Genomic DNA, 27,114 nt, shown 5'->3' on the forward strand with positions numbered 1-27,114 from the left:
TGCTGTGAGCAAGCACGGCATATACGAGTCAGCAAGTATTTGTTAAATATTTACCTTTCCTGTAACATATACACATATTACATGTATAATCAGGACTTTAATTTCAAAAGGTTAAGCTCTAGATGACTGAAATTCTGCGGTATAAACTCTTAGCATCTGAAAGAAAAAAAAAAATGTGTCCAAGGAATGCAAACGCCCTTGGACAAGTAACATGGAGCAGGGGCAGCCAGCCACTCTCATCCAGGGCTCCCAAGGAGAGGCACCTTCCCCGCTGACGATGACAACTAATAACACTAGCACATTTCAAAGCAAGGACGTGTTCGCGCGAGTGGGAAACCTGGGGGCCCCCGGGAGCATGCCGTGGACCCCACCTGACACGAGCCCAACCAGGACCTCCAAGGAAGGGCGCCGGCTCGGAGGCCCTCTGGCCCGCGTCTCTATGGTAAGAGCGAGGAAACAGGAAGTGGCCGCGGGAGGGGAGGGGCGGGGCCGGGCCGGGCCGGGCCGGGGGCGGGGTCTCCACCGCCTCCTCCGCTGCAGGCCGAGGAGAGATGGCCGCCGCCGACGGTGTCGGAGAGTCTGCGCAGGGTGGCGAGCCCAGTCAGCCGGAGCCGCCGCCGCCCCAGCCGCCCCAGGAAGAGGCGGTGGCGTCCCCTATGGACGACGGGTTCCTGAGCCTGGACTCGCCCACCTATGTCCTGTACAGGTAACACCCACAGCCAGGCCGCGGCACCGAGACCTGGCCGGCACGCGGAGTGCAGCGGGCGCGGCTCGGGCCAAGGCTCGCGCGGCTTCGGGGTCCGGCTGCCGGGGCGCGGCGGATGGGACCCGCGCCGTCACTTCGCCGGACCGTGGAGGTTCGGCGCCTCACCGCGCCGGCCTGCTGACTGTCCGAGCCGAAGGGCTTGGGTGCAGTTGGACAGCCCAGCAGGAAATAATTTAAATGAGGTCCACACATGCTCACTTTGGAAACGGGGCTTCCCTTGGGTGTTCTGCAGGAACGGAGGGAACTAACATAAGACCTTTAAGGATCCGGACGTTTTCATTCAGCGTTTTCTTTCATGGTTTTAGCGCCTAGCCTCAGACAGGCTCCAAGTTAAGCTGTGAGGATGATTGTACGAGCGCTGTGCAGTAAGGTAGTGCAGGGTACTGCTCTAACTTTCTTGCTTTTCCCCACTTTTGCCAACACCCAGTCCCGTCCCCTTTAGTTCCTTGCTTTCTATTGGTACTACTGATTCCTCAGCTCCATTTCAGCCTGTAGAGATGGTCCTTAGCTTTCCTATGTCTTTTTTTTTCTCCTGTAGTTCTACGCAAACCCATGAGATGGCTGATTTGCCTAGATTTTATGAATGCACGGAAGCCACTATCCACATTTTGTTATTGGAGTTAACGTTTCAGTGATTTCAGTTGGTTGAGGTGGCCCCATAGTGCTCACACCTCCTTTCTGAACTGTGTAATCCCTTTCCTAGCCTGTGCCTGATTTCCCTGTGTCTTTGCTTTTCTCATGCCGCTCCCCAAGCTAGATCTCATACCTAAGATAATTGTTTCCCCCCTGGATTTCTCCTTAAATATAATGGACACAATTTTAGGATTTGTCTAAATACCACAGAATCTTTGCTGTCAATAGCTGATCAGTGCTGAGACTTGAAAAGGGGTAAGAGGAAAAGAATGAAAGTAAAAGAGTGGTTAAAACAAATTTCTGGAGTTCCCATCGTGGCTCAGTGGTTAGTGAATCTGACTAGGAACCATTAGGTTGCAGGTTTGATCCTTGGACTCACTCAGTGAGTTAAGGATCTGGCGTTGCCATGAGCTGTGGGTGTAGGTCGAAGACGCGGCTCGGATCTGGCTTGGCTGTGGCTGTGGCTGTGGCTCTGGCGTAGGCCGGCAGCTACAGCTCCAATTCGACCGCTAGTCTGGGAACCTCCATTTGCCGCTGGTGCAGCCCTAGAAAAAAGACACACACACACACGCAAAAAAAGCAAAACCAAAAAAAACCCCCCAAATTTCTCACACTGGGCAGTTCATACCGCAATGTCTCTAGGCACGCATTGTTGCCCCTGTAATGTTATTTCAGCATTGATAGTAATGATTAGGATTCATTGAATACTTACATTCATTGTATCCAATATTTATAACATATAGCATATATATTTAAGCATACAGTAATATAGTATACTTAATGCATTTAATGTGTAATATGATAACTGTGTTAATGTATATTATAGTATATTTACTATGTACTCTATGCTTACTATTATGCACATTTTAAGTGCTTAACATATCTCACTTCTCCAAACGCCTTTTAGGTTTGGTTAATAATAGATCATCTCCATTTTATAAATGAGGAAATTGAGGCCCAGAGAGGTTAAGTAACTTTCTCAAGGTTACACAGCTGAAGTTAAATGGTAGAGCCAGTATTCCACAGATTCCAGAGCCTGCTCTCCACTGACCACCTGGACCACTGGTCAGCACACAGTAAACTGTATTAGGAGTTCCCATGTGGCTTAGCAGGTTAAGAACCTGACATAGTATCCATGAGGATACAGGTTCAAACCCTGGCCTCACTCAGTGGGTTAAAGATCCAACATTGCCATAAGATGTGACATAGGTCACAGATGTGGCTCAGGTCCCGTGTTGCTGTGGCTGTGATGTAGGCCTGCAGCTGCAGCTCTGATACAACACCTAGCCCAGGAGCTTCCATATGCTATGAGTATGGCCCTAAAAAATTCTTTTAAATAAATAAATAAACTGTATAGTAAACTATATTTTTATTTATTTATTTATTTATGTTTATGGCCACGCCATGGCATATGGAATTCTTGTGCCAGGAATGGAATCCTAGCTAGAGTTGCAACCTATGCCATTGCTGCTGTGGGATCCTTAATGCAGTGTGCCACAGCAGGAACTCCTACCTTTATTTTCATTTTTATTTATTTGTTTTTCTAACTGAATGAATTTTATCACATTTATAGTTGTACAACAGTTGTCACAATCCAATTTTATAGCATTTCCATCCCCCCCCAACCTGTCTCCTTTTGAAACCATAAGTTTTTCAAAGTCTGTGAGTCAGTATCTAGTCTAGAAAGTTTATTGTATCCTTTTTTTTTAGATTCCACATATAATGGAATATGATGTTGGCCTCTCACTGTCTGACTAACTTCACTTAGCATTATAATTTCTAAGTCCATCCATGTTGTGCAAATGCCATCATCTCATTCCTTTTCATAGCTGAGTAGTATTCCATTGTGTATATGTACCACATCTTTATGTCCTCTGTCGATGGGCATTTAGGTTCTTTCCATGTCTTGGCTGTTGATATAATGCTGCAATGAACATGGAGTACATGTCTCTTTTTGAGTCATGGTTTTCTCAGGATAGATGCCCAGGAATGGGATTGCTGGAACAAATGGTAATTCTGTTTTTAGTTTTTTGAGGAATCTCCATACTGTTTTCCATAGCAGTTGTACCAATTTACATTCCCACCAACAGTGTAGTAGGGTTCCCTTTTCTCCACACCCTCTCCAGCATTTATTGTTTGCAGACTTTTTGATGATGGCCATTCTGGGTGGTGTAAGGTGGTACCTCATAGTAGTTTTGATTTGCATTTCTCTGTATATCTTCTTTGGAGAATTTCCTGTTTAGATCTTATGCCCATTTTTTTGCGGGAGTGGGGGAAGGTGTCTTTTTGGGGCCGCACCCACGGCCCATGGAAGTTCCCAGGCTAGGGGTTGAATTGGAGCTGTAGCTGCTAGCCTATGCCACAGTAATGCCAAATCCAAGACATGTCTGTGACCTACACCACAGCTCATGGCAATGCCAGATCCTTAACCCACTGAGTGAGGCCAGGGATGGAACCTGTGTCCTCATGGATCCTAGTCAGATTCATTTCCACTGAGCCACGAGGGGAACTCCTTATGCCCCCTTTTTTATGGAGCTATGTTTATTTTTAAATATCATTTTCTAGTTATATGGATTATTCAAATAAAAAATTGTCATTCCGATTTTTTAAAATACTGACGGACTCCAAAGAGTCATGTTAGACCAATGAATTTGATTGATTTCTAATTTAAAACTATTGTGTATTTGCTAACAAAACCTGCGTTTGCATTTATGTAAAAATTTTAAATTTGAAAACTCTTGATTTATTGACTTGAAAAATTACTCATTTCAGTTTTATTTTGTTTTTAAGAGTATAATACAAAGTGGCAAAATTTGTTCATGAAGAATCTAACCATGATTACCTTATTTGTAAGTTAAAGTGTAATTGTTGCCATTTTTTAAAATGTGAGATTTCTTTTTTTTTCTTACATGCTTGAGTATAATCCCTGAAAATTTATGTATTTTCAGGGACAGAGCAGAATGGGCCGATATAGATCCAGTGCCACAGAACGATGGTCCCAATCCAGTGGTCCAGATCATTTATAGTGAAAAATGTAAGTGTGTTTTTTTATTAGGCAAAGGCCTGTAAGTCAAACTTAGTGGCAGAGTTGAAATTCAGAACTTTGTGGTTAGATAGATGATAGATTTTGTCTAATAAAGATGTAAATAACTTAAACTAAGCTAATCTTGTGATTTTTCGTCTTTTTTGTGATTAAAAACTTTATTTTGTGGAAAGAATAGACATATTCTAAGTGTAAATAATGAATGTTACATTATTACATATAATAGCTACTATATGATTGTGCTTTTCATTTACTATTTAATCTATACATAAGGTACAACATAAATGATTTACTTTTATATATCGAATAAACTTTGTTGAAATGTGAGCATTTTGGAATATATTTTAGCTATGAAATGTTAGGCTCAGTTGGAATACATTACTGATACTAAAATGAGTGGATTATTTTCTTTGACAAAGTATTCTTTCTTATTGAATGTGAAAATGCTTTGTAAATTGAAGGCCATGCAAATGTTAATTGTTAGTTGTTCTTCTCAGAAAGGGTAAATGGAATGCTAGTTTTATAGTTTTATGTATATATATATTTTTTTTTTTCTCCTTAAGACTCTGTTATCCAATATCATTCCTCTTTTACAAAAAGCATTTATTGTTTTTTTTTTTCTTGATTATGAGATAGTGCCCTGAAATGTTGGAAAAGAAAGAATAATGATGTAAGGGTTTGCCTTATCAAATGTGAAAATGTACTAATTAACATGCGGAACTTGTACAAAAATAAATAGATTAAATAGATTAATACGGAATCTAAATATAGATAACTGATATAGGTGGGGACTTAGTATTTGATAAAAAGGACATTTCATACCTGTATGAAAAATATGGATTAATCAAATAATGGTTTTGTAACAGTTGGCATAACAAAGTTATATTCCTATCTCCTATCTTATATAAAAATATGTTACAGATGAATTAAAGTTCTAAAACCAAACTGTAAACATACTAGGAGCAAATAAAGTAACAGTCCCTCTTAGGGTAAAGAAATCATTAGGCAAGATGTGAAACTCAGAACTGATTGAGGAAAAGATCAGAAGGGATCACTGCATAAACTGGAAAATTTCCAAACTTAAACATGAAGAGATAACTCACTAGAAGAAACAGAAATATCTATAAAGAGATGTTAACCTCACTGGTGATCAGAGTTATGAAAACCACAGCTTTTCCTGATTCATGAGGTGTACCTTAGGAAAACTGACACAATCATACATTTCTTTCAGTTAAAAGTAATAAAACCATTTTTTGCTGGGTTAAAAAAAAAATCACCATTTAAAATTCTTACATATATCATTATTAGAAACCACAAAGGAAAAGAGAGAAATAGGACCCACCAGTCAAAAATTGATAAATGAATATATTAAAATTCAAAATTTGTGCAACAGAAGGCACCATGAATAAGTTAAAAGGCAACCAGCAGCGTGGGAGAAGATGCGTAAAACAGAGGATTGATAATTTAGAACCTTAAAAGGAATTCCTACAGAAGGTTAAGGAAATAGGCAGACTAATAAAAATGGACAAAGGGGGAGTTCCCTTGTGGCTCAGTGGGTTAAGGCTCTGGCATTGCCACAAGCTGTGGTGTAGGTCACAGATGCGGTTTGGACCTGGCATTGCCGTGGCTGTGGTGTAGGCTGGGAGCTGCAGCTCCAATTTGATCTTTGGCCCTGAAATTTGCACATGCTGCAGGTGCAGCCATACAAAAGACAGACAAAGGTATGAACTGGTAGTTATTTCATTGGACATTAAATGGGGAAGTCCATTATCACTAGGAATGAAGGATAATTTTAAACTTTTTTATGAGATCAGATATGGAGACACCTGAACAGAGCCATGTATCTCAGATGATAGTTTCACATGTTTAGGCACTTTGGAAAGCAGTATCACATATATATTTAATGGAAACTAGAAAATGCTCCTATCTTATAACCTTAAAGTACTATTTCTAATGATATATTCTGGGTTTTCTCTGGCTTATGGCATCAGAAGACATGTACTAGGAGGCTAGGAGCACAGACCTCAGAGCCAGACCACCTGGTTCAAATTCTTTTTTTTATTTTTTTTGCTCTTTAGGGCCTCACCTTCAGCATATGGGGGTTCCCAGACTAGGGGTCAAATCAGAGCTACAGCTACCGGCCTGCATCATAGCCGCAGCAAGCCAGCTCTGAGCCACGTCTGTGACCTACACCACAGCCCACGGCAACGCTGGATCCTTAACCCACTGACTGAGGCCAGGGATCGAACCCACAACCTCATGGTTTCTGGTTTCTGCTGCACCACAGCAGGAACTCCTGGTTCGGATTCTTACATTTCACTGGCTTTGTAAACTTGGACAAGTTATTTAACCTCTCAGTACCTCTTTTCTCCTGTATATAACTACTTTACAGAGCAAGTGAATTAGACACGTAAAATGATAGAACAGTGACTGGCTCATAGAAGGCACTACATGTTTTAGCATTTTTTGAAAAACCAAAGTTTTAGAAACCACCTATATATTTGTGTTTTGGAGAATAACTGAATGTGTAGTTGTCTTATATTTGTATGTGTATAACCAATGAGAGGATCGAGATCTGTTATAATAGGTTCAGATTTCAGAAACAATATGAATAAAGAAAGGCACCTAAGTTTTAGAAATTTTAAGTATGACCGTATATTAAATTTTTAATTTTTTAATTAAAAATATTTCAATAGCAAAAAATTTTAATATCAGAAAAATCTAATATAAAATTCTGTTTACATAATCTTCAATTCATTTACGATCCTGTCAGGGTAAAATGTATAGCCCTGAGACTGAGTATCCTAATCCCATTTGTAGAAATCTGTAAAGAAATAGCATTGACACGTAAATTATGTCACCTCCACCATATGGAAAAGTGAAAAAGAGTGACTGATGTGGATGTGTATATCTGCGCATGGAAAGATGTATCACCGAGGGGGAAATGCCCAAATGAAATGCAGAATGAGTAACCAACTTCATTAAAAAATAAACAAGGGAGGGAGTTCCCATTGTGGCTCAGTGGTAAAGAACCTGAGTAGTTCATGAGGACTCAGGTTAGATCCCTGGCCTTGCTCAGTGGGTTAAGGATCCAGCGTTGCCATGAGCTGTGGTATAGGTCACAAATGGGGCTGCGATCCCACGTTGCTGGGGGTGTGATAGAGGCCAGCAGCTGCAGCTTTGATTCCACCTGTAGCCTGGGAACTTCCATATGTTGTGAGTGCAGCCCTAAAAATACAAATAAATAAACAAGAGGGTCCCATGTGGCTCAGTGGGTTAAGAATCTGCAGCTGCTTGGGTTCTATCCCTGATCTGGCTCAGTGGATTAAAAGGATCTGGTCTTGCTGCACCTGGGTCGCAGATGTGGCTCTGGATTCAGTCTCTGGCCTGGGAACTTCCGTATGACCTGAGTGTAGCCATAAAATTAAACAAACAAGAACAAAATTACATTTGTCTGCTTAGAAAAATGTGTGGAAAGACACATCAACTGGTAACAGCCATTAGGCACCAATGTAGATCTGGGGCATTGGGGAGCAAGCAGCATTGGAGTAGGGGGAACTTCATGTACTTTTATATGGTTTGCAATATTTACCTAGAACATATATTTCTTTTTAATTATAAATATTTTTTAGGGGCATTTTCTTGAGGCACAGCAGCTTAAAGATCTGGCATTGTCACTGCTGTAGCTTGGATCACTGCAGTGTGCGGATTGGGTCCGTGACCTTGGAACTTCATGTGCCGCAAGTGCAGCCAAAAAATTTAAAAACAAAAATCAAAATAAGATTCTCATCATCCAGAGCTAACCACTGTGAACATTTGGTGTATAGCCTTCCACTCCTGTGCAAATATTTCTACAGGGTTAGGTTTATGCTTTGTACCTGTGCAGGTGTATGTATGTTTTACATTTGTAGGTGTGTGTGTCACATAAAATGACATGTGTATACACCGTATATAGCATCAACATATTATAAGTATTTTGGACACACTTTATTTGATGTTTAGGAGTTCCTGTCGTGGCTCAGTGGTTAACCAATCCGACTAGGAACCATGAGGTTGTGGGTTTGATCCCTGGCCTTGCTCAGTGGGTTAAGGAGTCGGCGTTGCCGTGAGCTGTGGTGTAGATCGCAGACGCGGCTCAGATCCCTCATTGCTTGGCTCTGTGGCTATAGCTAAGGCTGGTGGCTATAGCTCCGATTAGACCCCTAGCCTGGTAACCTCCATATGTCCTGGGAGTGGCCCAAGAAAATGACAAAAAGACCAAGATAAATAAAGTATTTGGTGCTTAATCTTAATGACTGTACAGTATTCTATAATTATTTACCATATATGTTGTTTCTAAGTTTCACTCTGGCAATAAATTCAACTTTTTAAAGGTAGTATTTAGAAGTAGGTGACCTTTGTATGTTTAGAATTTGAAAGAGTTATAATTATTCCTGCTCTCCTCTGATAATCTTATGTCTGGGGTTGACCTGGAGTTGACCTGGAGTCGGGCATCAACCCCTGTATGTGCATTGAGCTTGGTCACACTTTATTGTGGCCGTGAACTAAAGCCTTAACAGGGGAGCAGTTATAGGCATTGGATTTTCCTCCTTTTGCTTAGTGTTATCAATCCTGTAGGAGTTCCCCTCATGGCTCAGTGGGAACAAATCAGACTAGCATCCATGACGATACAGGTTCAATCCCTGGCTTCGCCCAGTGGGTTAAGGATCTGGTGTTGCTGTGAGCTGTCGTGTAGGTTGCAGACTCAGCTCAGATCCCACGTTGTTGTGGCTGTGGTGTAGGCTGGCAGCTGCAGCTCAGTTCAACCCTTAGCCTGGGAACCTCCATATGCTACCGGCGAGGCCCTAAAAAAGCAAAAAAAAAAAAGTACCATATACGTGCAGTAAGATATCCTCCTCATAGAAGATAACATTTTGAATTATAATGCTTGGTGGTTTCAACAAGAAAGACAGTGCTAATGTTGCCGTGTGCTCTTGCTCCAGTTAGAGATGTCTATGATTACTTCCGGGCCGTCCTGCAGCGCGATGAGAGAAGCGAGCGGGCGTTTAAACTGACCAGAGATGCCATTGAGTTAAATGCAGCCAATTACACAGTATGGTGAGTAAATAATACACACTGTTACTATTCCCTGTCCAAATGTCTCAGGTTTCAGTTTGAATGGATTTTCTTTTTCCTGACTTTAATTTTTATCAAAATAATAGTTCCCCTATGAGTTTCAAAGTCAGAGGCCAAATGAAAAATGGCCATCTCTGCCCTGTTCCTTCTCACTGGAGTCCCACTTCCTGGAGGCAGTAACTCCCAGGAGCTTTTTCTTAAAATAGCTTCTATATTCTAAATAACATGCTTGGTTGTTTTAATGTCTTCATTTTAGGCATTATCACTTCTGTGGAAGATACAGAGGTCACTCTCTTGTCTCCACCTCAGTTTCTCGTTAAATCAGTAATCAGTTCGTGGTTCCTGCTGACCTACATTTCATAGTATAATTATGTTTCCTTTAACAGATTACCCATTTTGTTGTCTTTTTACCTGTAAGTAATTTGTCTCCCACCCTCTGCTTTTATAAAATGCCTCCTTAGTGGTGAACATAGCAGCTAACCCTTTGTCCTTCTAGGCAGATTTGGGCAGGCGCCTGCATTCAGTCTATAGCTCTTTTCCTGTGTTTGGTCCCTGCTTCCAGATCCCACATCTTTTTCTTGATTTACCCTCTCATTTTAATAGACCACATCCCTGAGTAGAGGGAAACTTTCAAAAAGATGTATGGGAAAATGTTTTTGAGATTTTGTGTATTTAAAAGTGTCTTTAGTCTCTTTGCAACTTTATTACTAGAACTCTAGATTGGAAATCATTTTCCTTCAGATTTTTTAAACCTTCTTTTAGTCTCTATTGAAAAGATTCCCATTCCTTCATTTTAGTCTTTTCTTTAGCTTCGGGGAATTTTATGTTCCTTTAATAATGTGTTTTCTTGGAGTTCCTGTCGTGGCTCAATGGAAATGAATCTGACTGGCGTCCATTAGGATACAGGTTTGATCCCTGGCCTCGCTCAGTGGGTTAAGGATCCGAGATGCCGTGAGCTGTGGTATAGGTCACAGATGTCGCTCGGATCTAACATTGCTGTGGCTGTGGTGTAGGCCAGCAGCTATAGCTCCAATTCGACCCCTAGCCTGGGAACTTCCATACACTGTGGGTGCAGCCCTAAAGAGATGATACTAATAATAATAGTATTCTCTTACCAGACTGCCTTTGCATTGCATGTTGTACTTTTGATATTGCCTTTTCTTATTTTCACCTCATCTTATATACTTGTAAAATATTTCCTCAGTTTTGTCTTTTTTAAAAAAAATTTAAAAAAAATTTTATTATAGTTTATTTACAATGTTCTGTCAACTTCTGCTGTACAGCAAAGTGACCCAGTCGTATACACACACACACACACACACACACGCACATTCTTTTTCTCACATTATCCTCCATCCTGTTCCATCACAAATCGCTAGATGATAGTTGCCTGTGCTATACTCAGTTTTATCTTTTGGCTCTTCTCTCTGCACCCATTTTTTCATAGCATCTTGTCTTTTATTTCATGGGTGTGACATGTCTTCATTTTTCTGTTTATTTCCTTTGGTCTCCTTCTTTCTTGTAGACATTTTTCTCACTTGATTGGTAATCCTTGGCTCTCCTTTAGTACTTAAAGTGGAAGCAGGAAAAACCTGATTGGCATCTATGCATGTTGCAGACTTGACACTCAGAGGGCTTTACGGTGAAGTGAGTGAGTATAGGTGTGGCTGTTTTGTGTGAAATCTCCATGCCAGGATTTCTAGGTCTTTCCTCTTGGCTAGTTTGTTTCTCTGAAGAAGAGCTGTCTGGTTATCGTCTGAGGAGTGTACACTTGGCTGCCGCAATTGTGGGTCCGTTCTGCAGGGGAAGACAGGGGTAGGGTACAGTGTCTCAACTGTTTAGTATAGCAGCGTTTTACATTTCCTAGTTTCCAGCCCTAAGCTCGCTCCACTTTCTTCTCTATCTGGTATTTCTTTCTGCTTCGGATTTTTCCAGAAAACGAAGGCACTTGTCTGTTGCCTGGTTTTTAGGAAAACCCCAGGCCTTCTCCTGGGTATTTTCTTCACTTCCACACAGTGCACTTCACTTCTGGCCCTTCCAGTTGCCAAATGTGTGTGGGTTTTCCCCCTTCCAAGCAGTTCTCTGTGAGCTCCATTCTGTCACTGTCTACCTGGAGAGGGCCTTGTGCCACAGGTGAAGGCTCATCCCATAAGCCCACCCCCACCCCAGTGCTGATCGTAAGTCCCCAGCTGCTGACTGGTGGGCTGTGAATGTGTGGTTCCACAGAACCTAGGGAGGCACTCACTTAGGTTTAGCACTTCATTAAAGGACATGGTAAAAGGACAGATGCACAACCAGATGAAGAGATGCGTAGGGTGAGGTCTGGGCAGGTCCTGAGACAGGAGCCTCTGTCCCTGAGAAGCTGGGGTGCATCACCCTCCCAGTACATGGATGTGTTCATCCACCTGGAAGCTCTCTGAATCCCCTGCTGTGGGGAATTTATGGAGGCTTCCTCATAGGCACCATCCATTGTCAACTCCATCTGCAGCCTTTCTGCCCTGTCTGGAAGATGCAAGGGGAACTGAACATTCCATGCTTCTGATGAAAGCTTGGTCTTTCTGGTGACCAGGAGCCATCTGGGAGCCTACCCAGAGTCACCTCAGTGAAACAAGAGATGCCGAATGCTCTTACCACTTGGAAATGTGCTGGGGAAACACACACACGTACACACGAACGTGCACACACACACTCTCCCCAGGTCAGGAGTGGTCACCTCTCTGCCCAGGGGTCTGTGCCAGGGAGAAACACACACTCCCCAGGTCAGGAAAGGTCACCTCTCTGCCCAGGGCTCTGTGCCACTTACACAGACACACACAAACAGACACACACACACAGACACACACACACACATCCAGGTCAGGAAATGTCACCTCTCTGCTCAGGGTATGGGGAGGGTCTTGGCTGCTAAGGACTCTTTCTAGACCTTATAGCATTTTCAGCCACAGCCTTGACTCTGAGTTTTGGAAATAACCTGACACCTTTGATTTCTAAACCTTTCTTTCTCATTTGACAGGTTTTTGCTCTTTCTGTTTTTCTAAGTCACTCAAAACTATCAGCGTACCATTTTCCATAATCTTGTAGACCTCTTCTAACTGCTGTGGTATTCTTTTGTCCTGGTGGATTTATACTGGTTTTTCTTTCTTTCTTTTTTCTTTTGTTTGTTTGTCTCATATGTCTTATGAACTGCCATATGGAAGTGCCCAGGCTAGGGATCAAATTGGAGCTGTGGCTGCTGGCCTATACCACAGCCACAGCAACACCAAATCTGAGCTGCATCTTCAATCTACACCACAGCCACAGCAACGACGGATCCTTAACCACTGAGTGAGTCCAGGGATTGAACCCTTGAGTCCTCATGGATACTAGTAAGGTTCGTTAACCACTGAGCCACAGAGGGAACTCCTTCCTTTTTCTTTTTCCTTTCTTCCTTTTTTTCTTTTTGTACCTTCAGCATACAAAAGTAAGTTTCCAGGCCAAGGATCAAACCTGAGCCACAGCAGTGGCAAGGCCAGATCCTTAATCTGCTAGGCCACTAGGGAACTCCCCATTTTTATTTCTTTAATGTTGTTTTAGTAGTATTTCATTAGCGAGTGAAGATAAGCTATTTATTTAACCCACCATGTTTATTTGGAATTGTTAATGTGATATTGCATCACTTTTATGTCTTTAATTTGCACATTCTTAACTTGTAAGAAATTCCTGACCGTATAAGGCTCGAAATAACTTAGAATGCATTTGAGGAAGTTCCTTGTGCTGCAGATGTGCCGCAGGTTTAAATTGTGACGTGGGCTTGATCCCTAGCCAAGGAACTTCCACATGCTGCAAATGTAGCCAAAAAAGAAAAAAGCAAAGGCAGTATCCCTGAAATTAGCTGCTTGCATATGTATTGCTCTGTGAAGCCTAATTTTCTTTAATCCTAATAGAGAAATACTGTTATTTCCTCTATTTAGCATTTCATTTTAAAAGATAACTTTTAAAGTAATTTTTGTTGTCTCTTATTATATATTGACATGGAAATTTTTGAAATTTTGAAGTAAAAGTAGACCAGAACTAATCATGTCTTTAGGGAAAAGGTTTTTTTTTAATGATTTGACTTCATTTATGAAGAAATTAAATAGAAACTTATTTATAAGTAGCATTGTTACGGTGTTTATAAAAGTAAAATATTTTATAGTGTGTGATGAAATTAATTTATTTTATGAATAATGTGTCTAAATGAACAAGCTGTAACATATAGGAAAGATATTTTGTGGGGATTTTTTTTGTTTTTTTATTTAATTTTTTTATTATAGTTGATTTAAAAGAGATATTTTGGATCCTTATACAATAGAACACTGGTCTTACCTGAAAATCATCTGTTAGTTATCTTCTGTTCTATCTCACATTTGCTGCCTTTAGCTATTTTTGTTTCAAAATGCTTTATTCTTCCGATCACCAGATAGATGTATGAGTTTTGATAACTACAGTTAGTTAAATTCCTAAGTTATTTGTTATATAGAGTACCTAGCAAGAAAAGGCATCTGACTATGTTGCTGTACTTGGCTTTATTTGGCACGTTGACTGGGCAGTTTACGTGGAGTAATGAGACTGGGTGCTTGCTCTCTGCCATAGGCATTTTCGAAGAGTTCTCCTTAAGTCACTTCAGAAGGATCTGCATGAGGAAATGAACTACATCACAGCAATAATTGAGGAACAGCCCAAAAACTATCAAGTTTGGTAAGGAAGGAAATAATCTGTGCTTATAGTACCTGCCAGTGGATGATGATCTATAAGGAATGGTTTTTTAAAAAATAACTTTAGTACTTTGCATTGGAGCTAATGTTACCTGTCTTATAGAGTTGTTAGGATAAACTGAGATAACCATGTTTAGTGTTAAAGTGGGTCTTGACCTGTAGTTAAGGCTCAAATGTTTGCTGCTACTATTTAAAACCTTGACGTTAGCATATAATACTGCTAGAGTTAGGCAAAGTTTGAGTAAAAAATCAGAAACAAATGTTTTCTGTTCACTGTGTTATAAAACAACTTTCTGGTATTTTATCTTTTATTCATTTGTTTATTAAAGGTTTTTTTATTGATGCTGGGATTCAAAGATGAATGAGACACTGGAAGACTTCTGAAAAAAATCTTTCCCTCTAGGGTCTTCCTCTTGTCTTCTGGCCATGCCCATGGCATGTGGAAGTTCACAGCAGACAACACCTGGTCCTTAACCCGCTAAACCACCAGGGAACTCCCTAAAAATTCATCTCAGAGACTATTAAGAAGGCAAGATTGGAGTTTACCTGGTGGCTCAGCAGGTTAAGGATCCAGAATTGTCACTGTTGTGGCTTGGTCACAATCCCTGGCCTGTGAACTTCCACATGTAGCCAGTGCAACCAAAGAGGGGGCTCAGGAGATGAATTTTTAGATTGTCCATACATGTAAAATAGGTCATCCATTAAGCATTAAATCTTTTTGCTTTTCCCCATCACCCCTCTTCACTTTTAGTATAATGAATACTAATGGATTTTTTAAAAAACAACTGCATTGAGGAGTTCCTATCGTGGCCTGGCAGAAATGAATATGACTAGGAACCATGAGGTTGCGGGTTAGATCCCTGGCCTCGCTCAGTGGTTTAAAGGACCGGCCTTGCCGTGAGCTGTGGTGTAGGTCACAGACGCAGCTCAGATCTGGCATTGCTGTGGCTCTGGCATAGGCTGGCAGCTGTGGCTTCAGTTAGCCCCCTAGCCTGGGAACCTCCATATGCCTCAGGTGCGGCCCTAAAAAAATAAAAATAAAAACAGCTGCATTGAGATATAAGTCACATACCACATACTATTGACCCATTCGAGGTATTTATATGTGCAACCATCACCACAATGGATTTTAGATCATTTTCACTAAGAGATTTTTATAAATATTTCAGCTGAAGAAAATTATAAAAACAGAACCCAATAAAAAATTCTTAGAAGTATTTTCCAAGTACAGAAACTCCTCTTTTGACACACTTGCAATTTGTCACAGCTACTTGCCAGTGTAGAAGGGAGTTCAGTTCTGCCCATGAGCTGATGGAAAGAGCAGTTGCTTAAATGTGGCACCGTGGACTTCAGGGAAACTGGCAGCTAGCTTAACCACTTAATAAAGCAGTATTCCATTTCCCATAATCTCATTAGGCCATCTGGGAATGTTGACAGTTCTTTGATGGGATATTATGATTGTCCTGAGAGATTTAGCTTGAGGTAAACCTTTAAGCCCAAAGTACCTTGTCTCATTTTACACAAATCACTGTTCATTCCTCAGCTGTCACCTCGTCCTCTGAAACTGTCTCTCTTGGTGTTTCTTCTAAGTTCCCTTTTCTTTCCAGTAGAGTGAGGGGTGCACATCTGTCCTCAAGTGTCCCTCCATGTCATCCAGTACGGTACATGCAGCTGGTACTTTAGGTTTGGGGTAAATTAACGTGGAACTTCTGCACTTCCTTTCCCCGCCTGTAGGCATCACAGGCGCGTGCTGGTGGAGTGGCTGAAAGACCCATCTCAGGAGCTTGAGTTTATTGCCGACATTCTCAGTCAGGATGCCAAGAATTACCATGCCTGGCAGCATCGGCAGTGGGTCATCCAGGTATTGATTCTCCTGCTGCAGTGCTTCTCAGACTTTTATTTCAACTGAATGAAGGAACCTAAATTACTATTAAATTATAAGTATACTTAAACTGAAGCACACATAGTTCATTACACACAATATATCAGGGTTAAGAACTAGTAAGAGGAGTTCCCATTGTGGCTCAGAGGTAACCAACCTGACTAGTATCCATGAGGATGCAGGTTCCATCCCTGGCCTCCCTCAGTGGGTTAAGGAGCCAGTGTTGCCGTTAGCTGTGTCACAGGCAAGGCTCGGATCCCTCGTTCCTGTGGCTGTGGCGTAGGCTAGCGGCTATAGCTCCAATTCCACCCCTATCCTGGGAACCTCCATATGCCACAGGTGCAGCCCTAAAAAGAAAAAAAAAAACCTAGCAAGATATTTCATTAAAACCTGACAGCTCTCATGTTATTAACCTTTATAATTTCTTTGGGTATGCTGGTGAGTAATTTCATATTAGTGAAGAATAATAGTGACTTTAATGAGGGCATTATAACATATTGAGGTTTTGCATGCATGAACTTTGGAATATGATTTTACAGTAACTATTGTATATTTTATTTCTGCTCGCTTGTTAAAATTTTATGCTAAGTCCTAAATAGAAGAGAATAGTTACAACTCCCACTCTGGGCATTTTATTTATTCCAGCAAACAATTGTAGTGTTGTGTCCTGTGAATTTTTTCCAGTGATTGCTACTTTCTGCACTATTCATTATACCAAGAGTATTTCACCAAAACAGTTGTTTTTGCTTAAAAATTTAAAGTTTTCAAAGTCTGACTAAAGGAATACATTTTCTAAAGTCATTTAGTTTTTTTTTTAATAAACTTCTAGTTTTTTGATAGTATCAAATAAGCAATATAGTAGCTTTTTCATAGTTAATGTCCCTAGTTTTGCAGCATTGGGACCATTCTTCTCTTTTTTCAAATTGTCTTTATTGGTTTTCTTCTCACCATAATTTATTTTACTTTATTTTTTTCATTTTTTGGCTGCTCTGTGGCATATGGAGTTCCCAGGCCAGGGATCAGATCCAGGCTGCAGTTGAGACCCAAGCCACAGCTCTGGCAACACCAGATCCTTACCCCACTGTGACAGGCCAGGGATCAAAAGTGCATCTAGTGCTCCCAAAATGCCACTCACCTTAGAGCACCACAGCAGGAACTCCTTGCCATAAATTTTTTTAATTAAAACAATTTCGTAGGCATTCTTGCCATGGCTCAACAGAAACAAATCTAACTGGCATCCAAGAGGACAAAGATTCGATCCCTGGCCTCAGTGGGTTAAGGATCCAGCATTGCTGTGATGTGTGGTATAGGTCACAGACTCTGGCTTGGATCCCACAATGCTATGGCTGTGGTGTAGGCTGGCAGCTAGAGCTGTGATTCATCCCCTTGCCTGGGAACTGCCATGTGTTGTGGGTTTGGCCCTAAAAGAACAAAAAAAAAAAAAACCTGTAAAAAAACTTTGTGATATAAAATTTATATTCAAATCCAGGTGTATATATATTTTCTACATGTATTTTGATATAATTTTATCATATATACTTCTCTTTAATATGTGTAATAACATCAAATCACATCAAATTAACATATAATACTATAGTTAATCAATGATTTATTACTAAGTTTCATGTTTTTTTCTACATTTTTACCACAAACCATGCATGAGCCTTTAGTTGGATTTACTGTTTTTCTTTTGATTTAGTTCTTTCCAATAGTTTTTGGGTATCTAAGTTGGTATCTAAGTTGTTTCCCACAAGGTGGTACTGAATTACAGCCACTCTGACTGCCACCTCAGCTGCCTTCTTAGTTTTCCCTTCCTCATCACCATTGCCCTGTCTCCAGTGACTTTCCTTCCCCTCTATTTCCATTTCCTGCAGCTGTCACTCCTCTCCTCCAAATACATGAAGAGCCCATATCTAAAGTTCTGCCTACTTAGCTTCGCTCAGGACTTATCTATTTGATTTGATTTGATTTATTTATTGTCTTTTTAGGGCTGCACCCACAGCTCATGGAAGGTCCCAGGCTAGGGGTCAAATCAGAGCTTCAGCTGCATGCCTCTCCCACAGCCATGGCAACGCCAGATCCAAGCCACGTCTGTGACCTACACCACAGCTCGCAGCAACGCCTGATCCTTAACCCACTGAGCAAAAGCCAAGGATCGATCCTGCGTCTTTATGGATAACTGGTCGGTTTTGTTACTGCTGAGCCACAAGGGAACTTCTATTTATTTCTGTTACTTATAAATAACAGGACATTTCTAGTTGGATGTTTTACTTTTTATTCTCTTTTAGGAATTTAAACTTTGGGATAATGAGCTACAGTATGTAGACCAGCTTCTCAAAGAGGATGTGAGAAATAACTCTGTCTGGAACCAAAGATACTTCGTAATTTCGAACACCACTGGCTACAATGATCCTGCTGTTTTGGAGAGAGAAGTCCAGTTAGTAATCGTCACTTGTTCACACACTAAGAGACTACCTGTAGATCAGGACTGCCCCGACCCTGCCCTCATGGAACTAGTAGGACAGAATACTTAGATGACACCTATAATGATAAGTTTACAAATAACAGAGAATATAGTACATGTTGACTTTGTAGTGTCTTAAGTCTCTGGAAATGTTGTTGCTACTATAGATTGAGAAGAAATCAGATTTCAGAAGCTCCATTTACAAACTACCTCATTAAATTTTAGATAACAGCCACCAGATGCCACATGACTCTAGTGCTGGGTTTGAGGCCTAGTGAATCTTTGTTGTCCTGTGCCTTGTGAGATGTGTAGCCACATTCTCGGCCTTTATGCCTCGTGTGTTGGGAGTAAGCCCCACCCCGGTTGTGACAAAACTGTCCCCAGACATTCCCAAAGCATTGCAAAATCACCCCAAGTTGAAAACTAGTCTCGCATACAAAATGCTGTTATGAGATCTAGAAATTTCTGAGTTGGCCTGAATTTCTGTATAAATTTTTACATGGTATCGATAAGCCTCTTCTCTGCCTCAGTCTACTTTGCCTCAGTGTCTTTTTAAAATTTGAATGTGTTTATTGTTTTTATAGCCTGATGAGATCATGGTCATATTTTAATTGTGAAAGCTGTTTTAGCAGCTCGGAGGAGGAGCTGATTTTACCATACATCTGCCTCTCTCCCTTGACCTTCTTTTGGGTCAGGGCAGCTGGCTCTGATTTTTATCTGTTCTATTTATGGTTTAAATTAAAAAAAAAAAGTCTATAACTCTACAATTCATTGTCCTACAATACCTCTCTTCTCCAGCCTTCTTTCTTTCCTTCTTTTTTTTTTAGGGCCGCACCCACAGCTCATGGAAGTTCCCAAGCTAGGGGTCAAATCAGAGCTGTAGCTGCTGGCCTACGCCACAGCCACGGCAACATGGGATACGAGCCTTGCCTGTGACCTACACCACAGCTCACGGCAACTCGGATCCTTAATCCACTGAGCGAGGCCAGGGATCAAAACCGCATCCTCATGGATACTAGTCGGGTTCGTTACTGCTGAGCCATGGTGGGAACTCCCCAGGCTTCTTCTTTATGATTTTCACAATGCTGAGTGAGTTTATCATTACTTTCTGTGGAAAAATAAAAGCATTGCAACAAAACTAAGATCACCAAACTCGAGTTAGCGACTTACTCATTTGAGCAAGCATATAGCGAAGCAAAGTTCTACAGTTAACAATTCCTTTGGAATTTTTTGTGATTGGATCTAAATTATATTTAATAACCTGTTTAAGGGGAAGAGAAAGTTAGGGAATGTTCACTTGGAATGGGAATCACATCATAGTTTACTAGGAATCTTGTTTTATTTTACTTTTTATTATTATTATTATTTTTTGCAGCAGATGGAAGTTCCCAGGCTAGGGGTCTAATTGGAGCTGCATCTGCTGGCCTGTGCTGCAGCCACAGCAACCCCAGATCTGAGCCGTGTGTTAGACCTACACCACAGCTCAAAGCAAGGCCAGATCCTTAACCCACTAAGTGGGCCAGGGATCAAACCCAAGTCCTAGTCAGGTTATTACCACTGAGCCACAACGGGAGCTCTATAGTCTTATTTTAAAATATAAGAATTATACACCTATGTTGGTTTCTTGTTTTTATTGTCTATATAATATCCATGCATCTGTTTTTTATCAGTGTTTCCAAGATTATTTAGTTCTCCTTTTTCAGTGACCAATGATTTTTCAGGCATAAGTAGATCTCAGACTTTTTCCCCAAGATTTCTTTAGTGAAAGAAGGAGTCTCCTTGTTTCAGCTGATACTTCCTTCAGAAGGAAAGCCTCGTTTTAAGGAAATCTCCCACATCCACTTCTTTTCCACTTGTGAACTAGGCCTTCATGTTACTGTGTAAGTAAGTGACCATTGCGGCCTGGAGGGAGTCTCTAATATAGACATATCCTGGGGGATGCCAAAGCCGCAGGGAGAGATAAAGAAAGCACAGAGCCAAGTCATGCCATAGTCACATGAAAACTTTCTCATTATTGCTCTGCTTTTTCCAAATTAAACATGTTTTATTTGTGGTCTTTTCTTACAGGTACACTCTAGAAATGATCAAACTAGTACCACATAATGAAAGTGCATGGAACTATTTGAAAGGGTAAGAGGTTGTTTTTGCTTTTTTTTTTTTTTTTTTTTTTTGGTAACCTTTTACAACATGTGGAATATGTTCCATAATCAAATTCCAAAAAAATTCCATTTTTCTGGATCTAAGAGCAGAAGTGTAACAGTGTTACGATAACACCCAATAACCATGCTCTCTCTCCTTTTCTTTATCTCCTGAGCATGTACTGGCACAGGTTTTAGAGTAGTCCATTAAACAGTAATAGTTATAATTGTATTTATGAACCCTTAGTCTTTATGTCACAGGACAGAATCCACACACTAGTTTCTGCTCGGCTCAGGGTCATCGGAAGGCAAGACCAATTATTTACAAGCAGATTGGACAGATGCATAGCCCCCTTCTTGTTTCCGTTTCTTGACATCTCCTGTTACAAGTGTTACTCCTTAAGTCAGCAAGGTTTTACTTGCCTGGCCTGTGACATCACTAGACTCCTTGTCAAACTGAAAGGTCTCCAAGGAAGCTAGGCCCAAAGAATACCACATGTGGAGCTCAGCCACATTTGGAGCTTTGTCAGAGGCTGGGGCTTGTACTATCTGCAGAGCTTAAGGGATAAGGAAACATCTCAAGAAGGAACAGAAACATCTCTCTTGGTTTTTGTCTTCCCTTTTTAACTTTTCCTTAATTTTGTGTTACAGTTTGAGTTATAAGTGATTACTTTTAAACTTCGTTATTCTTTTAAACCAATTTTACTCAGCTACTAATTATCCATGATAAAGCTCACTTTTTTTTTTTTTCTTTTTAGGGCTACACCTGCAGCATATGGAAGTTCCCAGGCTAGGGGTCAAATCGGAGCTGTAGCTGCCGGCCTCTGCCACAGCCACGGCAACACCAGATCCAAGCCGAGTCTGCCAGATCCGACCTGTATCACAGCTCACAGCAACGCCAGATCCTTAACCCATTGAGTGAAGCCAGAGATTGAACCTGTATCCTCATGGATCCTAGTCAGGTTCTTAACCTACTGAGTCATAACAGGAACTCCACGGAGTCATTTTCTCTTGATCTTTCTTTTTTTGTTTGTTTGTTTTCTTTTTAAGGGCTGTACCTATGGCATATGGAGGTTCCCAGGCTAGGGGTCTAATCAGAGCTGTAGCCACCAGCCTATGCCACAGCCACAGCAATGCAGGATCGAAGCCACTTCTGCAACCTATACCACAGCTCACAGCAATGCTGAATCCTTAACTCACTGAGCAAGGCCAGGGATCGAACCCAGGTCCTCATGGATGCTAGTCAGATTCGTTAACCGCTGAGCCACAACGGGAACTCTCTTCCCTCTCTTGATCATTCTACTCTGTCTATTCCTCCTTCTCAAAACTGAGAATCCGTTTTTTTTTGTTTTAATTTTAGGATTTTGCAGGATCGTGGTCTTTCCAAATATCCTAATCTCTTAAATCAATTACTTGATTTACAACCAAGTCACAGTTCCCCTTACCTAATTGCCTTTCTCGTGGATATCTATGAAGACATGCTAGAAAACCAATGTGACAACAAGGAGGACATTCTTAATAAAGCATTAGAGGTAAGTGGTGGGACTCAGCCCTTTTCTTTCTGGTGCCTCCAAGCTGGTCCTGCCCAGTGGCACCAGTATTTAGTCGCCTTTTCACCTGTTACTCCAAAATCCATGCAGGGCTTTTCTGCTGTCGAGGGCAACACCCATCACTGGTGCATGTGTGATAGACAGACTCCACTGTCTATTGCATTTGAACATGACCTGAGTTAAGTGTATTAGCCCAGAAGTATCTGCCTTAGAGATTGAATTAAACATTTCCTCTAATGAAGTTTTGGTTTTCCTTTTCAGTTATGTGAAATCCTAGCTAAAGAAAAGGACACTATAAGAAAGGAATATTGGAGATACATTGGAAGGTCTCTTCAGAGCAAACACAGCACAGAGAGTGACCCACCTACAGATGTACAGCAATAACACCATCTAGAAGAACTTGATGGGATGCTTCTATTTTTTTAAGTGACTCTAATGCAGGAGTTAAGAACTAGAGTGATCATTCCCTTGGCCGGTGGTGTAAAACATGCGTCCCACAGGTACTGCTTTTTAACACGAACTAGGTGTGATGCTTTTTGGGTGCTGCTGCGTTTCAGACTAGTTTAAGTAATTGGACTCTTTCTAAGCAAAGTAATTCTTTGGGAGGAGGGAGAAGAAACAAGGTCCTATAAAGGAACTTCTGTAGTCTTATCAACATTTACTCTAATTCCCTAGCACCACCTCCTCCCTAAGTCGTGTATGTGTCAGGATCGGCAGCCTCAAGGATTGCACGAAACTTGAGTGTAAAGGATAGGAGGTAACTGAGAGCAGTTGTTCCTTTAGAGCTGCTGCATACGCCACACTCACAGTATCTCACCATCTCTGTAACCAACTAATGCCAAAAGAATGGTTTTGTAATAAAATTATAAATGTATCCTAAAACAATGCCATAGTAGTTTGATCTTTTAAGTACCATTTAACCAAATACAAAGGATTTCTTGACTTAGAAAAGCAGTTGAGGGGAGTTCCCCTCATGGCGCAGCAGAAACGAATCCAACTAGGAACCATGCATGAGGCTGTGGGTTCGATCCCTGGCCTTGCGCAGTGGGTTAAGGATCTGGCATTGCCGTGATTGGTGGTATAGGTCACAGACGAGTCTTGGATCTGGCGTTGCTGTGGCTCTGGCAGCTACAGCTCCGATTAGACCCCTAGCCTGAGAACCTCCATATGCGGCAGGTGTGGCCCTAAAAAGCAAAAAAAAAAAAAAATTAAAAAAAAAAAAGAAAAGCCGTTGAGGAAGAAAATGTTGCTACACTGTGCACAATTCGGCAGCACACATACTAAAATTGGAACGATATAGAGAAGATTAGCATGGCCCCTGTGCAAGGATGACGCACAAATTCGTGAAGCATTCCATGTTTTTAAAAAAAGAAAAAAGAAAATGTTGCTATAAAACTGAAGAAACAGAGTTCCTGTCATGGCTCAGCGGTTAACGAATCTCACTAACATCCATTAGGATGCAGGTTCAGTCCCAGGCCTTGCTCAGTGGGTTAAGGATCTGGTGTTGCTGTGAGCTGTGGTGTAGGTTGCAGATGTGGCTCAGATCCTGTGTTGCTGTGGCTGTGGTGTAGGCCAGCAGCTACAGTTCCAATTTGACCCCTAGCCTGGGAACCTCCATTTGCCACGGGTGCTGCCCTAAAAAGAAAAAAAAAAAAACTGAAGAAACAAGGTGATTATGTTAAAAGAAATGTAGTTGAAATTGTAGTGAATTGGTCAGTTCTTGACCACAAGCACAAAATCCATTCAATGTGGTTTAAACCCACAGGGTTTATTGAGGTATACAGATAACTCGAAGAATAAGTAATTACCTGATTTCCCAGAAATACATCCCAAAACCCGACTGCAGAACTGTACCATTGTGATGCTGTTGCCTGTGCTGGGAGCAGGAACTGCTGAGTGAGGCTGCTGGCCCCGGGACTGACCAGCTCCACCACATCCCCTGCAGGGACACCTGCTTTCCACCACATGTGATGCGGTGCCAAATTAAAGGCTCACCTTAGTGCCGTTGATTGGAAAGGACCTAAAGGACATCTCAAACCCCTAACTGCAAAGGCATCTGGGAAATGTAGTTTATAGCTTTCCGCTTCCATGAACTCAGGAGGACATGCTAGAAAGGAGCTGAAGGTTGAACAAGCCAGTTCTCTGTGCCTGCATATCAAGTCTCCCCATCAATAAAGAATTTTTGTTTAATGTTCAAAGCACCAAACTACAGCTAAAGAAATTATGTACAGTAGAATTGTCATCTCAAGAAGTCAGGAAATGACAACATTTTAATAATTCCTGGAGAAAATAGACTTTGTGGGGATTATTTTTAACATTTTACATGTCAGCTTTTGTTTTTGGACTCCAGAAATTTCTGATGTTATGTTTGAAATTTTCATAAAATGTCATCCCTATGTAGACATTTTCAAAGGTGTCATAAGGAACAAAAATTATATAGAAAAGTTCTCCTAAGATGGCTGTGGACTCAACAAAACTCCTAGAGACTCTTTAATAAGCAGCTTAATGGCAGTTTACTAATACACACTGAGAAATGTACGGGCAGCCCAAGCAATTGCATCAGCCTAGCCACGTGGTATTTTCTGCCGAAGTTTAACTAGGTGGTGATGTATTGGTCAAAAGGCTGTTTGGTGAATATGGAATCACGTGAGGCGGCTCCATGATTTAAATGTATCATATTTGATAATCCTAATGAGGACCATCGTCTAATGCACAGCTGGATACACAGTCCTGGCACTGCAGTTTTTTCATTGCACTAACAAAATGTCTTTGGAGGGGGCTTCTAGTTCAAAATTATTTGTCTAATAATACTATCACTGTGTTGCTGTCTGCACTGTTGGTGCATCAGCAATGGGTAAACTACTGGTTCCTTAGCACAAATCAAGGCAGTGGTACTGAATGGTCATTGTATTCGTCACTGCCATGCACTTGCTGAACAATGTACTTGATGAATCAGTAATTATATGTTTTATTCACAGTACTCACTGTCTTTTCAATATTTTGTGTGACTGAATGGAAGAATGCCTAAAGCATATCTCTGGTTGTCTTGAAGAAAAGCATTTGTGCAATTGTGTAAGTTCCAGACCAAACAGGCCACTCTTTGTAGGATGCTGTTTGTACTTGAACAACTGTGTTTGTTGCCAGTGATAAAATTTGAGCTTTCAAGGGAAAATTTTAATCTACCACAGTAAGCTTGACGGCTTCCCAATACCTACAGAACCTTCTGATGAAGTCAAAGTGATGATATTAATGAACTCATTGAATCAATGAATAATTAAATGTGTCAACAGTTAATGGATCTGGATAACTCAACACACCGGTATTTTCCAAATGACCCATCTATGATGTTGTCATGCATGGATAAACAATCCATTCCAGAGGTCCCACCATGGTGCAGAATCCAACTACAGCAACCCAAGTCGCTTTTGGAAGTACTGGTTCCATCCCTGGTCGATTGCAGTGGATTAAAGGATCCAGCGTTACTGCAGCTGTGGTGCAGGTTGCAGCTGTGGCCTGGATTCAATCCCTGACCCAGTAACTTCCATGTACTACAGATACAGCCATAAAATATGAACAAACAGTTCAAATAAAATGGACACTGATAGGGCTGCAGATTCCACATTTCAGCTAACCTTTGAGAAGCTTTCACTTGTGAAATTTTGGTATAGTATCAAGGGATATCTACAACTTCTTAAAGCACTACTAAAATACTCCCTTTCTGACTATTTGTGTGTATGAGTGGATTTTCTTCATACACATCAACCAAAACATCATACTGCAACAGTTTATAAGTACAAGTAGGAGTTGCTGTCGTGGCTCAGTGGAAACACATCTGACTAGCATCCATGAGGATGCGGGTTTGATACCTGGCCTCGCTTAGTGGGTCAGGGATCTGGCGTTGCCATGAGCTGTGGTGTAGGTCACAGACACACCTTGGATCTGGCGTTGCTGTGGCTGTGCTGTAGGTCGGCAGCTACAGCTCCGATTTAACCCCTAGCCTGGGAACTTCCATGTGCTGCCCTAAAAGGAAAAAAAAAAAAAAAAAAAAAAATAGTGGAAGTAGATAAGAGAATCCAGTTACCTTCTATTAAGTCAGACTAAAGAGATTTGCAAAAATGTGAAACTGCCATTTTCCTCACTGGTTTTTGTTATTGTTTGGAAAGTGTACGTTTCATAAAATGTTATTTTTGTTAACATGTAATGAGTTTATGGCTTTATTAATTATTTAGTTTTTAAAATTTCAAATATGTTAAACAGCACTAAATACCACCCATGTAAAGAAAATCTCGAATTAGAAAAGAAAGTAATGGAGTTCCTGTTGTGCAGCAGAGACTAATATCTGACTAGTATCCATGAGGATGAGGGTTCAATCCCTGGCCTCACTCAGTGGGTCAGGGATCTGGCGTTGCCATAAGCTATGGTGTAGGTCACAGATGCAGGTCAGATCCCGATTGCTGTGGCTGTGGCATAGGCTGGCAGCTGCAGCTCTGATTCGTCCCCTCGCCTGGGAACTTCCATTTGCCAGAGGTGCAGCCCTAAAAAGACAAAAAAAAAAAAAAAAAAAGAGAGAGAGAGTAGTCTATTATATTTACCAATTCTGTTACTTGTCTTTCATTCCCGATGTTTAGAACTTCCTTCTGTCTGAAGAAATTTCTTTCAGCAGTTCTTTTAGATCTGTTCTGCTGGTTGCACATTCTCTTTGTTTACCTCCAGCTGAGAATGTCTTTATTTCACCTTCATTCCTAAAGGATATTTTCACTGGATATAGAATTCTGAGTTTGGGAGTTCCC

The 27,114-nt window shown here is 41.1% G+C and overlaps 1 protein-coding gene across 1 annotated transcript; it reads left to right on the forward strand.

Annotated features, from left to right (window-relative positions):
- Positions 492-25,304, forward strand: FNTA (farnesyltransferase, CAAX box, alpha). Its single transcript, XM_021077538.1, has 9 exons — positions 492-706; positions 4,348-4,433; positions 9,425-9,539; positions 14,169-14,273; positions 16,025-16,151; positions 18,461-18,609; positions 20,704-20,766; positions 22,135-22,306; positions 22,586-25,304. Exons 1-9 carry the CDS (start codon positions 552-554, stop codon positions 22,706-22,708), a joined length of 1,095 nt encoding a protein of 364 aa, XP_020933197.1. The 5' UTR covers positions 492-551; the 3' UTR covers positions 22,709-25,304.

This window comes from Sus scrofa, chromosome 17 (genome assembly GCF_000003025.6).
Source record: "Sus scrofa isolate TJ Tabasco breed Duroc chromosome 17, Sscrofa11.1, whole genome shotgun sequence".
In the NCBI taxonomy this organism is placed as follows: Eukaryota; Metazoa; Chordata; class Mammalia; order Artiodactyla; family Suidae; genus Sus; species Sus scrofa.